We start from the raw sequence: 15,398 nt of genomic DNA on the forward strand, positions 1-15,398 counted from the left end.
ATTTCCAAACTCACTGACATGTTAACATGATGACTTTGGTTGATTTCCAATCAAAATACGGGGCTTTGTCCTCAATCCTGAGGTTTAGGAAAAAGGTTTGTTGTTACATTAATCCACATACCGTAAATGATGATGTGGATGTAAACAGTGTAATGGAAATTATAATTTTGTGGATAGGAACACATTGCTTACCACTATGTCTTAACATTTTATTTATTCTACTAATTTTCCCAATTTTCTCATTATAAAGTCGCAGTTATTTGTTATTTAATTAAAATAATTAAAATAATAACCTGACATATGTTTTATTTAATATTATTCAGATCTTGAATTATTCCAGATTTGTTTGAAAGTACACATGAACACAGGCATAATTTCTTTACACACTGACACACACATGCAGCCTTGTTCGCTGGTGAGATCAGAGAGTACTGCCGCAAACAGGAAGCAAATATAATCTAATAGGAGAGGCTGTGTGAGCTGCACGCAACATCTCCTCTGGCCACACTTACTGTGAAATATCCATGAGCTTTAAAGTCACTCTGTGTGTTTATTTTTTTTACTGACACATGCAGGGGGAAAAAAAAATAAGAGTGCCCATGACCAAATCCTTTGCCAGCAGTGATTTGAGTTAACATGCTGGTTGTGAGTCACATCAGAGTGAAACTAGTTGGATTTGGCTCACACAGAAGCTCATAAACTATCAGCTATAGAGAGGCTTTATTTACTGCAGAGACACAAGTTGAGCCAGGACGATAAAAGCGGAAAACAACCCTGAACGCACGCACACACACACATGACACACAGAACCAACACAGATATGGACAATATACGGTGTGTAAAAGATTATCTAGGACTTCAGAAGTTCAGTTCTCCCTTTGATGCCTGACCTACTTTATATCCGTTAGTTGGGTAAGCTTTGGCACAACTTCAAACCTCTGTAATAAAAAAAAAATACATTTCATAACACATCCTAAAACACAGTGTGAAGTTATTCATTTATTCGTTAGAGGTAACAATAGCAAGGTAGAAGCTGTTTTGCATATCTTCAGTATGGGCGATGATCTCTGAGTGGTGTTTACACTGCCTGTGTGCCCTTTGGCAATCCTTTTGACTTGACGTTATGATTTATGAGGGGTGGCCATGTTGACTTTTTGGTGTCCGCGTCTCAAAGAACTTCTCTCATGGTGTGCATCAGGAGGAAGGACATATTTTTTTTTATTTGCAATTTGTTCCAATATGATTTAGTCAACAAACAAAAATATAAAAATATGTTCTTAGTGATGTAAAAGTAAACTAGTGAAGTTATTTGGCTCCATAAATGCACCAAAGCCTTAAAGTAGATTATTATTATTAAAATAGGAATAAATTATCTTAAATTAATGTCATCAGAGCTGACTCAAAGCACAGTTCATTAATTATACAGACTGAGAAATGATTTAAGTTTTTAACATTTTAACCTTGTGCACCTGAAGGAAAGGACATTATATTGCAATATTGAAGTAATCTGTCAAGACATCAGCCAGGACGTTGAAGACGAGGCTTCATGATGAACAATTACTCCATTGTGAGAGTAATTATGAGAGTATACCAAGTTAGAAAGCAGCTTAAAGAAGAGTGGCCGTCTCAAAGTACTGATAAAATCTGAATGCAACGCAAAAAAAGATGCTTAGAAACAAACTTGATCACTTCTGTTATGAGGAATGAGGCCAAGCTCCTTCAAACTGTTATGAGAGACTTTTGGAGATGCTGTTTTTATTTTCCAGTAGGACTTGGCACCTGCTCCCTTTGCCAAAACTACCTGCTTTAGTGTCCATGTGCTTGACTGGCCAACAAACTCACCTGACCTATAAACCACAGAGGGAATATGGAGAAGAAGAGGAACAGAAACTGTACAAAAGACACATTTTTCAGTAGGTTGACGTATTCTCTATTAAAAGTCTCGCTCTGTTATATGAATATGAACAGAAATGCTCCTGAAATAAATCCCTGGGTGCCACTGAATTTCAATATTCCAGTTGAAGAAATTAACTGTTCAATGATATTCCAAAATCATTGCTGCGTTCAATAATGAAATCATCGCTTGTCACTGTGTTACTACTGTCATTGCCGAGTCTTCTCTGCTAAAGTTGTCTCCTCTTGTCTCAGGGTAGGCGGGTTTTCCGCCAGCAGGGTTTGGTTGATTCTGTATTGATTTGTTGGAGAGCCAGAGGGGGAGGGGGGCGAGGAGAAGGAGGAGAAAGTGAAAGGGGAGTGGAGAGGAGAGAGTGGAGGAGAAATCCCTGTTTGATGAGGGGAGGGAGAGATGTGATTGTTGGGTGTCGGAGAGGAGGGGAGAGCGATCATAATCAGAGAAAAAGTCGGACCGCCGAGCCAGCGAGCGCTCCTAAAACACGTGGAAGCTGGGAGAAAAGTAAAAGTGTCGTCGGAGGAAAGTGACTTCGCACTTTGTTTTCTTTTTTTTTTTCCTCCTTCAGCCTTCTCCTCCTCTTCCTCCTCCTCCTCCGCCCTGCATTCCGCGGAGCAGCTGTGCTTTAATGCCCCTACGCACCCGAGCAGGAGAGGACGGAGAAAAGAGTGAGGAAGAAGAGACAGAAGAGGAGGTGAAGAGGCCTGGACACCACCCGTCCCCGCTCCCTGGGACTCTGTCCACTCTCCCCTCCTGGCCCTGCATGGACGGGGATGGGGAGAGCCGGATGCTGTTACCGCGGGGCTGAGCGCCTCGCGTCCCCGTCTGCGGTGCGCCGCTTCCGGCCGCTGCTGCTGCTGATCATCGGTCTCTGCTGCGGTGCTCACATAGGTAACTAACCCTCTCAAATCTTTAGGTCAAACCCGCCGCCGAATCTGACATTTTACACTTTACTTGCGCACTTCACCGTTTGTTTAGACAACTTTACATCATAGCTCTTAATATCAGTTCGTGCTTTATTAAGACTTCCGATAATTTACGAGTTTTTAAGCGTTTGTAAGCGTTTTGCGTCGGGGCCCAGCACAACTGTTGCCTGACAAAGGCTCTCTCCAAAGCGGCAGTGCAGCAGTCTGAGCCCGGATCGAGTTTCTCCTCCTCTCTCCTGGGCCGTCATTCTCCTGTCTGCCCCTTAATGGCTCATGGAGGAGGGGAAGAGAAGGGGGAAACAGGGCTGCTAACCTCTAATGCTGCCCATACATAACAGATGTATTGAAATCCAAGATAACGTTCAGTCTGTGGCGTTGCTGGACATAAAAGAAAGACACAACAAAGTGGTATTTAATTCCAACTGGATCATCTAGATTGGAGAAGAAAGCATTAAAAGTCATCAAAGATTCATTTAGTTTCTCATTGTTATATTTAAAGTTAATCTTTTATTGTGGAAACTGTTTAATTTGCACATATTTGAGCTGAGAATCAAATGTTCACCACAACCTTGCCTTTCACCCAGCATTTTGATGTATTTCTCTGTTTTGGTTATTATTTTTTTTTATTTATTTATTTATTTATTTATTTATTTATTTTGGCCAATCACACCCCCTGGGTATAGTTTAACGCTGCTCGGCAGCGGGACAATCCCCCACTCTCTTTCTGCACACACACTCGGCCCTGTGGAGCACACAGAGCCCAGCTTGCTTGAAAACCCTCTCGGCACCTCCTGCCACACATGCCTCACCAGGAAAGAATGTGTATTATTTGGTTTAGTGAGACAAACAGAGCGGCTTATTTGCTAAAAGGTGTGAATAATGTTTTGTTTGTGTTATTTTTGTTGAGACAAATGTCATCGGCTGACAGCTGTACGAGTGTTTGCACAGGGAAGCAATGAACGTCTGGATTAGCAGGGGCTTTTGTTGGCGGGGTTTCGGTGAGTGCGTGCTGGTAGAGAACGTGAGAGAGCGCTCACAACAAGGTGATCAATAAGCACTTCACAAGCCGTTCCTTCGGCAGAGAGAATCCCAGAAGATCAGTTTTTTTTTTCAATCTCATCTCTGCAGCTCAGGAAAGGTTAAGAGACAAAGAACAGATAAATAAATTTGACTCTGGGTCTCCTGACCTCTGTCTGATGGTGGAGAAGCTGCCTGGGGATGCAGGGAGCTGGTGACCTGAAGCCGGACCAAGTGCAATAATGGAAGAAGTAAAGAAGAAAATTGAACATAATAGAAATATAGAGATATGGGTATCATTCTGCAGACGGTATTGTGCCTTTATTAGAAACTGTGTTGCAGGGGATAATACACACAAGCCTCTGAACACATGAGAGCCTTCCACAGAGGTTTCTTTATTCTCCTCTTAATAACATTTTTAAGCCTTTTCAGTATTCACCACCTTTCCTGGCTTTAGCGTAAGTTCCTTATTTATATGCATAGATTGGCTTTTCTTTTGAAAGAACAGCTATGAATACCTAATAAGATTACGAGAATCCCCCGAGAGCAAAGATAAGATAATTCTCTTTAATAAGTAACCGTAGATAGTCGGAACATATTTAATTATCACATGAGAATCTCCTTATGGAAACCCAGAATCCATCCAACGACGGCGCTTCAGTGACTCGTTTGGAGCTGCTGCAAACTTTTCTTCAGAGGCTGCTTGTCTGTTTTAATCTTTGTAAGTCAATTGAGTTAATTGAATAAACAATAAAAGATGACTTTCCCTTCCGTTTGAATATAATAATGTAAAATTGTGGTTCCAGAGTAAAGTGGGAAGTGTCTTTTATCAAGATGTACAGTGGAAAGGTGGTTGGAGTTGATTAGTCAGGCTTACCACACCTGACTTTAAATGGCTTTGTTTTTATTAAACCTGGACAGGGTCATCTTCAAGGCTGAAAGCTACACAAAAGATGGCTAAAGGCAGAAGTTTGAGCTGCAGAACAAACAGCCTTCTTTGCAAGAAAAAGCCCTTTAGCTTTCATTTATCATAGCTCCCAAACCTTAAACCATTTGAACTCCGTCCCCTCAGACCCCTTGCAGCGGAGTTCGGGTGCTGCAGGTCTGATAGGAGGAGGAACTCGGCAGGCGTTTGGACAGACACAATGCAGCCTCAGTGCAGCTCAGACGGTCTGTGCAGCCTGTACAGCCTGTGCAGCCTGTGCGTGTACGTGGGGGCATATCTCAGGGGTTGGTGTCAGTATTTAACAGGCTGGGGAGAGATTCTGAAGCCTGCTGCGAGTGGGGGGGCTCTACATCTGTACCCTGATTTTAAATCGCTTAAACTCGGAGCAGCACTGCCCTCACATGGTGGGACACAAATGCTTCACACGTCTTTGCTACTTATTAGGAATAATCTCTGTGTGAAACTGATGGAGGGTGCCTGTTTTTTCCTGTTTTTTCTTCCTTTGCTCAGATATAAGAGTCATACCACCATTTTTTTTTCTGCTTGTGTTTGTGTGCAGCCGGCCCCCTCTCTCGCCTCCCTCTCTCTCTCCTTCTCCCTGGGCTAATCTAATAGGAGCACGCCGTGACTGATGCATTAGGTCTGGTCTCTAATCTCTCTCTGGCTCTAACTCTCTCTGTACATCTGATGATCAGCGATACAAAAGGCTGTTTTGACCCCCGTTCCACCCGGAAATGTGGACGCAGATATAAAATCATGGACAATTTCAGACCAAGAAATCAGTTCCCAATGGTGTGATGGTGAATTTTTGATCATGTGTTTATTCTTTTTAAAGTGAGGGTTACAAACACACAACTTATCAAAGTTTCTATAAATCATGACAATACGTGGCATTCATTCCCCTTGAACTTTTTCGAAATTGTCACGTTATGGCCACAATCTTGAGTGTTTTATTGGAATATTTATGTGGCTGGCCAGCACAAATTAGCACCTAATTGTAAAGTAGAAGGAAAATGATGCAGCAATTAAACATATATGGTGTATCTGCACATGTACTATGAAAATGGCCACATATTTTTCAGATTTCTGTTGAAAAGTCGTACGAAATCTACATGACTAACGGACTTTTGGGCTCAAATAAATTCCTTTCGCGTTTCTAAATGAAGACCTAGAAGGATAATTGCCACCTATGCTTGAATAATCTCAAGTATTTCTGAAGAGGTCTGAATTAGCCTTAGGTCTAGGCTTTGACTATGCCATTCTAACCCTGTATGTTTAGTGCCTCTATAAGGTGAACTTGATGGTATGCTTTCCAGATTAGTTAGTTCAAGTTCCCATCAACTTGCTGAATGTCTCCCCGCAGCATAATCCTCCCTCCTCCATGCTTCAAGATGGCGATGATGTGTTCAAGGTGATGTTCAGTGTTGGACCCGAGGTCAATAAACTACATTTCTGTCTCCTCTGATAAGAGCACATTTGTTGTGTGTTGTCCCTTAGCCTAGCGCAAAGTTCAAAACTGGCTTTTTATTGCTTTCTTTCAACGTCTTTCATTTTCAAACTCCTATTTATGAAGTTCATAACTAATAGCTGTTCCCTCCTGAGCTGTAGATCTCTGCAGCTCTTCCAGAGTTGCCATGGGTTTCTTAGCTGCATGGTATCCTGTCAGATTTTTATTTGTAAATAGTTTACAGAAATCATGTTTCTTTCTTCTCCCCACTCACAAACGAACGCTTCTTTTTGTTGTTCTATCATATTTACATTACAATTCATGGTTAGTGTGATAAAATGTGAAAAAGTTCTGGGGTTGGGAATATTTTTGCAAAGCTCTGTACGTGCAACATGCCTGCTCTTTCCTGCTCCATCTCTCTGTGAAACTCTGTTTTAAACGCTTCTTGGCTCTCCAGACAGTATTATCTCACTACTGGAATGAAGTTGCTTCATCGTTCCTGTCTGGGCGCTCTTTGGTTTATTACACTTCAGGTTTATTGCACTCACAAAGCGGCAGTACTGATTGATCAAGACTTTTAATTGGCTGCTGGTTCTTTTTCTTCTTTTATTGGGTTGGACTGTAACACCGTAGAGCATTGGGAAGTCTAAGATCAAAGACTCACACCAACCTTCATAAAAGATCGGGCTTAGATCTAAGTGATCAGACGTTTATGGTTGGCTCGCTAATGCAAACATATTCATTTTGTCTTTTAAAAGGGGTACCTCTGACTCTCTTTGTTTGTCCCGTTCAGGTCAGTGTCAGGTGGCTACCACCCAGTGTCGGATCCAGAAGTGCACCACCGACTTTGTGTCCCTGACCTCCCACCTGACGCCCGCTGTGGATGGCTTTGACACCGAGTTCTGCAAGGCTCTGCGCGCATACTCAGCCTGCACCCAGAGGACAGCCAAGGCCTGCCGGGGAAACCTGGTTTTCCACTCGGCCCTCCTGGGCATCTCAGACCTCATGAGTCAGAGGAGCTGTTCCAGAGATGGTCCAACTCCCTCCGCGCACCCCGAGATCCCCCATGAGCCCTGCAACTATCACAGCCGCACCCAGCACACCCACACACACTCCCACTCCCACTCCCACGGCCATGGTCACAGCCGCTCTCGGCCCGGCTACTTGTTCTGTGGGCTGTTTGGAGACCCGCATCTGAGGACATTTAAGGACAGCTTCCAGACCTGTAAGGTGGAGGGTGCGTGGCCTCTTATAGATAATGACTATCTGTCGGTGCAGGTCACTAATGTTCCTGTGGTTCCTGGCTCCAGTGCAACTGCAACCAACAAGGTGAGAAACTTTGAAAACGCGACTATCTTGTGTGTTTTTCTTCAGATGTTTTTGTTCATTTGACCATTAAATTTAGACAGTTCTGATTTCTCCAACAAATTTTTGTTCCATTAGCATTAATTCCTGCCATTAGCATTAATTATTCATATCAGGAGCAGACACAGTGTCACACTGTCGGAGAGAACAGTTTTGTAAAAGAGTGCTAACAAATATTTGACGACAAAGACAAAGTTATCACAGGGTTAGCATTTTAAACTGTGTTTAGCATCTTCTGCTAGCATTGCGACGTTCGCTGAGACTTCAAGAAGCGTTCCAACATTTCCAAGTGTCCTATAAACAGACAGATGTTGAAATAATAATTACAAAAAAGATAAACAGAGCAACTTTTCATAACACAATCTACTGATATTCTTGTTTCCTCTTTGTCTCTCTAGCAACCTAAATGAGTTTCAACTTCCTTTAAATTAGCATCTTACATCTTTGTGCTTTGTTTGACTTAGTATTGAAAATGGGTAGATTTGAGTGTTCTCCCCTCAGTAGCAGTGCCCACACTGAAGAGTGTTAAGTACATAATACAGTCCATTAGAAAAAGATTGTATGTTTTATTTCCAAACCCAACTCTACACATCTGTAATATCCTGGTTTTTAGAGAAAAAAATACTAAGAAAGTGAGGCAGACATAGTTTGTGTGTGTTTATTTTTTATTTGTCACATTTCTTTGCCACCCAATAAGAAATCTTATCAGTGGGAAACCAGAAAACACCCTTGCTCTACTTAGCTCTCTTGCAGACTCCCTTTGTGTGTCTCTGGCTTCCACAGGCACACAGGTGCAAAGCAAGCGCCCTCGATCTTGTGACCGCCTCTTGTGACTGCAGCAGTGCAGCAAACCTAACTTGGTTAACGGCTACATATAGCCTGACCGCTAATTTGGCGGAATGAGATGCGTGAAAGGAGCCACTGTTTATTTACAAGCGCATTTGGAAGCATTTGTGTGTCTATGTAAGGAAATATGGGCTCTATAAGTTCATAAGTAGCACTCCTTGCAGTCAGCTTAAAGCTCTGTGTGTGTTAAAAGGTCCCTGTGCAACAGCAAAGATTCACGTACGCACGTCTGTGCACAGCACTGCACGGAGGACGAGCTGCACAAGGTGATCTTTGTGGTGTTAAAGAAGCAATGTTGATGTTTCCCCTGATGATTTGCCCTCTCTAGCTTAGTGGATAGCTTTAATTATTAAAGCACATGCACACACACTTACTCAACAGCAGCGTGGCATAGACTCGCGCATGCAGGGAGAGCAAAAAGCAGGTTTTCTACACTTCGCAGCTAAAGGTTTGACCTTGTGTCAGAGGTGGGGCGAGTTATTAGTCACGACTATTAGACTCGAACACACACACAAGCACACATTTTTATATACACCCACATTAACAGCCCTCCAGGCTTAATGGGCTGCCAGGCCTCATTCCTCACGGCTGTCATGTGAACAAAGCAGCCATTCACCGGAACTGTGATGCCGGAGCTAACCGTAATGCTCACACACCACACCCTGTATCCACCGCTGTGTCTGCACGCCCCTGGAGTGCGTGTGTGTGTGTGTGTGTGCGTGTTTGTGTGTGTGTGTGTGTGTGTGTGTGTGTGTGTGTGTGTGTGTGAGTGAGTGTGTGTTCATGTGTCAGCATGTTTTCATAGCTGTGTCAAATTACAACTTGTTAGAAAGTCATCAAGTCGTTTCTGAAATATTGTGAGATGATTGTGGCTCACTGTCTATTGATTTGTTTTTCCTCATTTGAGTGATCAATGCCAAATCAAACCCAATATTTAGAATTTTTTTTAGGATTTGATTTGCTCAGTTCAAAAATATTTTCAGCTAATTTTATTCTGGAAAAAACTAATAAACAACAGACACAGACAAAAAATAAAAAATAAAAGAAAGAGCTAGCAAATATGCACCAAATAAATTGTTGACACTAACTCCGCCCACAAATTCTTTAACCTGATTCATGTTTATGTTAAGCAGGAATTTTAAGACTTTTCTTTCGATTGATGTCAATCACTGCCAAGCTGGACGAGCTCAGGGTCAGTTTGACCTTTGACCGTTTTGTACCTATGCTCTGCTATTTTACTTGTGTCTGTAAACCGCTGCTAATTTTTTCATTTTAGTTACATATTTTCAGGAATCACAGAGTTAAATTGTGACTACAATGCTCAGTCTTAACACTCTCTAATCCTATTAATCTTGATGGATTATGACACCAGATCAAACCAAACTCTAAACGATCTACTGCTGACTGATATTATTTACTTGTGGCAAATATCCATGTCTTCCAGTTGAAGCCTTTGAGTAAGTTACAGAAAATCGGTAAAGCTGGTACAATACGCTGCAGCTGTTGGATTCAATTAACTTGGTTGGTGAAAAAGAGCCAAAAAAAAAACGTGTCCAAAAACGGAAACAGTTAAAATGACCTCTGGGTGGCATTTATCGTATTGTATCGTAGCATATTGTAGCGCATTGTATTGTATCGTATCGCTTATCGCTTATCATATATCATTGCTTGTGAACAATTTTTTATCATGATAGGAATTAAAGTTTATTGTTGTCATGATAAATTTCAAATAAGGATGGTAAATGGAATAAATTAAAAACTGAGAGTACGATTGGAAATGTTATTTTTGCCATTTCCTCCACTATTAGTTCCATGAGCGTATCAATACATTCAAAATTATGGATAAATGCAGTTCACTTATATAAATCATACTTTTTACAGCAAGTGGCGTCCTGAGGAAGCCTAGTTCAAATGCCAGTATTTTTCAAAAACAACATTAGTGTTTGTGCTGCTATTTATGCTGTGCCATGCAGTCACAACCATACAGTTATAAGTAATAAGTAAATTATATATATTTTTTTATCTTTATCACTATCAGAATAGTACCACAAAATATTGTGATAATATTCTAAATCCATATTGCCCACCTGCTCCCTACCACTGCTGTTGCAGAGCAGGTGGCCAAACCAGATAACTGAGATTAGTTATCAGTCACATCATAGAATAAATTGACAGGAATGACTCCCTCTCAAATTTGTCACTCTGATTCTGAATCTTGACAATGCAAACTGTTTCCCTCCTGTTTCTCACTGTAGATCACCATCATCTTCAAGCCTTATGAGGGCTGCACAGACCAGCGGGTCTACCAGGCCGTCACAGACAGCCTCCCTGCTGCCTTCGATGACGGAACGGTGAGCAGCGGAGACCCCATCCACACCTCCTTCGGGGCTGACGGCGTGGCCGGGAAGGTGCGGGCTCTGTGGATCTCTGAACGCAGCCCCGGGCGCCACGTGGAGCTGCATGCTGGCTACATCGGCGTGACTGTAATCATTCGCCAGCTGGGGCGCTACCTGACGCTGGCTGTGCGGATCCCAGAGGAGCTGGCTCAGGCCTACGATGACACCCAGGACTTGCAGCTCTGCCTGAACGGCTGCCCCAGCAGCGAGCGCATCGACCAGGCGGGACACCTGCCTTTGCCGCTTGCTCCACCTGCGCTCGGCCTGCAGCAACAGCAGCTGCGCCGGCCCGGCTACGCCTCACAGACGCAAGCATACCCCCATGGTGCCACACACGTTTTTGCCGTGGACGGGGCAAAGGAGCGCTGCAGCAAGCAGCTGGAAGTCCTGGACATCTACTTCCACTCTTGTGTGTTTGATCTCCTGACTACTGGAGACGCTAACTTCACATTAGCTGCACACAGCGCCCAGAAGGACATGGAGAGCCTTCATCCACACCGGGACAGATGGAGGATATACCCCCGCGGCTCTGCAGCCTCTTACTTCCACTCAGACTCTCAGCGTATCAAAAAGCTCGCTCTGCTCCTGCTGTGTGCTCTGAGCGTTGTGTTCGTGTGAGAATGGCGGTCCCTGTGAGCCTGAATGCATGTAGGCCCGAGAATGTGCACTACAAAAGGAGCTTAGAGAGGATTTGGTTAGCTGAGCACTGATACTGAGCACTGACGCAGAAAAAAGCAGCACGGGGAAGCCTGGCAGTACTACCTGCATTTCACCTGGCAGAGTCCGAATCATCGAATGCAACTGACAATGAGAAACAATGTTTCAGTGTGGGTGAATCATCTGTAAATAGTCCATTTTTCTTCCTTAAGTGCACAGTGTGATCGTGTGTAGATTGTTTTGTTTATGTAATTTTATGTGACTTTTTTAAAAAAAATACCTCAGTCAGAGGAAGTTTGTTTTTAACAAAAGCACTTTATTTTAACATTTTTTACACAATGCCAGTCAGTGTTTGTTTTCTTTTTCACCAAAAACCAATAACTGTTCAAGTATTGGTTGCTCCTTTTTTGTTTGTTTGTTTGTTTGTTTGTTTGTTTTTTGGCTCCTCTCAGAATTAATTGAATTCAAGGAGCTGATGCTAAAATGAACCATTCTTCCAGCAGCTGATCTGAGTCAGTCAGCATCTCATCTAAAGTCATTTAATGTGAGCTTTTCTGTTGAATGTATTAGGTTTGTTGTTGCAGCAAATACCATCAGTACTACTTGTTTGTTATTTGATCCCAGCTGTGTGTGTGTGTGTTTGCAAGAGTTTTGGATGTTTTTTTTAACAGCTGATGAATGTTTGCTTTATTTTATGTAACTCACATTAGAGTTGTTTCAGCCTCTTTGCCAACATGTAATGATTTTAGTGTTTTGTTTAACAGCACTGCATAAAACAGTTTGTACTTTCCTGTAAGTAAGAACTTACCTTTCAGAACTTTTTTGGAACTTGCCAAGCACTTTCCCCAAAACTTTCCAAGAACTCAAAGTGTACTTTCTGGAACTTATTAGGTACCTTCCTTCATCTTTCTTTTAGGATTCCAAGGATTTACCACATATTTTATGTGTGTTTGAGCTGGAAAACCAACAAAAAGTCAACATTGGCCGATCACAAACCTCCACTAGAGGGCGACAAGAGGTCATACAGCTGGCTTCAACGTACCTGCTCTCACTTTATTGACGTTAGAATGAAAACTTAACTCACCTTAAACATTTTTAGAAATTAAAATGCAATAAAATGCAATATTATTGAAACTTACTGATTACTTTCCAAGAATTTGCAGAGTATTTCCTCTTGCAAGTTTTTTTTTTTTTCTTTTCTGAAACTTACTTTCACAACGTAGCTACATTATGAGGAGACTTCTTGGTAAGCTCCAGAAAACATCCAGAGTAAGTTTCAGAGAGCAAGCTCTGTGATCCTCGGGGTAGATTCCTGGAAAGGAACCAGTAAGATTATTAAAAGTTCCAGTAAAGGCCCTCTCATGTACCAGAGACTGACATGTCACAGGAAAGTACAGACTGCATTATGCTGCGCTACCCATTTTTTGTTTTGATTTTTACCAAAGACAAATGGCATGTCATATGTACACATGAATCATGACTCCCCACCAAACCAGCACCTTCATCCCCTCTCTTTCTAAAACTTGATACTGTAAACCAGTTTATCTTGCAGCAAGATGCTCCATATTGGGATAAAAGTAAAATCCTGGAGGTATTTCAAGGATCTTCAGATCATGAAATGTGTCTGTGTAAGCACTGTGATGTGGGAATCAATGCCTTGTAGAATTTTTCTGCTCCTACGAAAATGTAACATTCTGTATATTTATTCCCAGTTTGTTCAATCAGCTTTAGTTTTAGCCATTGTGTGAACTCCTTTCTTCATGTGAGTGTCGGTTTGGTGAAGAGTGACTGGTCAGTGTTGAAATACCTTAACTTATTTATGAACGTAGTGTCCTGTAGAGGATGTTAAGCTCCATATTCTTGATGTTGGATAATTATTTAAATAAAATGTCAGATGTGATTGTGCTGCCACCTAGTGGTACTCCCTTGCTACGTCAGTGTGTTACTAAAAGCGCTCAAAAAACTAAAAGAAAGGAAGAAACGATGTGTGTGCTGGTCTTTCATTTAAACATGATGAAGTCAAAGCAGTCATGCATTATTTAATATTTATAAACGTGACCTATAAAATCAGGATAAGGCTGCTGAACAGGTTGTTAACCCTTTCTTGCATAGTGGTCACTACAGTGGACAGCTATCTAAAATCCATTTTCTTGTGCTTCTTGTGGTTTTTTTATGTTATAGATGCACACAGACCACTGAAGTGGACACTAATCCATCATAAAATACACTATCAACTACTGGCCATCAGCTGCAAATGCAAGAAATGATTTTTGTTAAATCCAATATGGCCGACAGACAAAACAGCATGCCGACTGACCTGATCCCTCCTTCTACTGTAGATGAAGGTCTTGCAGGTAAAAAAAAAAAGTATTGACATCAAATAACCCCTAAAGAATAATACTACTGATGCATTTTTCAAATAACAATTTTGTATTTGGAGAAAATTACAATTGATCACCTAAATAAAATAAAATAAAGATTTTTTTTCACAAAAAAATTTTCCTACATTTTTTAATGCCTTAAGAAATTTTTTTTTAAAAAATGGGGAAAAAAATCCTGACACAAAGGATCATAATTCATGCATGAAAGGGTTAATGTCATAATAAACAAAACCTATGCAATCCATCAGGTAAATGTGACAGATTTAGATTTAAAGCCCAGTTTCTTCTGCAGTCCTGGAAGGGAAATGATCTAAAACACATTTTAAACCTTAAATTACTGTTCATTAAACTTCAGGATATTGAATAAAACGGAATTACACAAAACTTAACAACAAAGGAACACATACTAGACTAAGTCCAAAGTGATTTTCTTGAGTGGGATCTTAAGATCTCTACACTCTAAACATATAGCCAGTGCTACAATAGCTTAAAACATAATCATGCTTTAGGAAAAATGCACAAACACAAGAGTAAACCAAACATTTCAGACATATGTTTCATGGTGTAATTTTTCCAAAATATAAAAATACATTGAATCTTTTGTAATTAAAGCATCTGAAAGTTAAACAGAGATTCCATTCATTTCTATTTGTTAATTTTTAACATGTTTTTTTCATATCTTGTGACTTATTAAAACTAGACTCAGGAGCTCCACACACATCTTGAAAAAGCACTCACACAAAAAAAAATGCAGGCATTGATCCACCTGTGTGAGGTTATGTTTCGATCAGATACCATCAGACTTGGCCTCACAAACAGGCTCTAGTTTCAACTGCCACAGTCAGAAACACCTGGGATGTGAAAAAAACAACAACTAAAAAAGGCGCCACTTCCAATTCAAAGCAGTAAACTCCTGAGGATTACTTCTTTTGTTCCTGTAGCTTTCCCCAAAACTCCCAGTAAACCGTCTTCGTGAAGTCAACCATAAGGCGATGGAGCGCTCCTTTCTTCTTCAGGCGTAAGAAATCATCTCAGAGTTGACAAAAGAAGAACCTTCAGTTGCTCTCGTTTCTTTTCAGCGTCACGTTCTGTATCCAAAGCTCTTCTTTTCCAAGTATCTAAAAAAAAACAAACAAAAAAACATTGTTGTTGAGTTTTTTTTTTCTTCATTCTGAAAAACAGATATGATTCATCAGAAACAGCTGGATTAACACAGAGACTTAGTGGTTTCTCTCTTCTCTTCATAAATAAACATACTGGGTTTCGTTTGCATTTTGAAAATTGTAAAATAGTTAATACAGCCACTAACTCAATAACAGTGCTGCTGTTTTACCAAATTTTTCTGAAAGAAATAAAATACAAAGGCTTGTAACACCTATTATGTTTAAAATAGCAAAATAATGCAGTCTTAATCCAAAACTTCACTGGGATTACCTTGTAAACTAAAACTGAATCAATAAATTCAATAAGGGTCCAAACCCATTAAACTGCTTTTCTGAAAAAGGTTT

The 15,398-nt window shown here is 41.1% G+C and overlaps 1 protein-coding gene across 1 annotated transcript; it reads left to right on the forward strand.

Annotated features, from left to right (window-relative positions):
* Window positions 1-2,263: 2,263 nt before the first annotated feature.
* On the forward strand, window positions 2,264-13,489 carry rgmb (repulsive guidance molecule BMP co-receptor b). The gene is made up of 3 exons (XM_007559256.2): window positions 2,264-2,800; window positions 7,039-7,574; window positions 10,712-13,489. Exons 1-3 carry the CDS (start codon window positions 2,683-2,685, stop codon window positions 11,468-11,470), a joined length of 1,413 nt encoding a protein of 470 aa, XP_007559318.1. The 5' UTR covers window positions 2,264-2,682; the 3' UTR covers window positions 11,471-13,489.
* The last annotated feature ends 1,909 nt before the right edge of the window (window positions 13,490-15,398 follow it).

The sequence above is a fragment of the Poecilia formosa genome, unplaced genomic scaffold, assembly GCF_000485575.1.
Source record: "Poecilia formosa unplaced genomic scaffold, Poecilia_formosa-5.1.2 Scaffold103, whole genome shotgun sequence".
In the NCBI taxonomy this organism is placed as follows: domain Eukaryota; kingdom Metazoa; phylum Chordata; class Actinopteri; order Cyprinodontiformes; family Poeciliidae; genus Poecilia; species Poecilia formosa.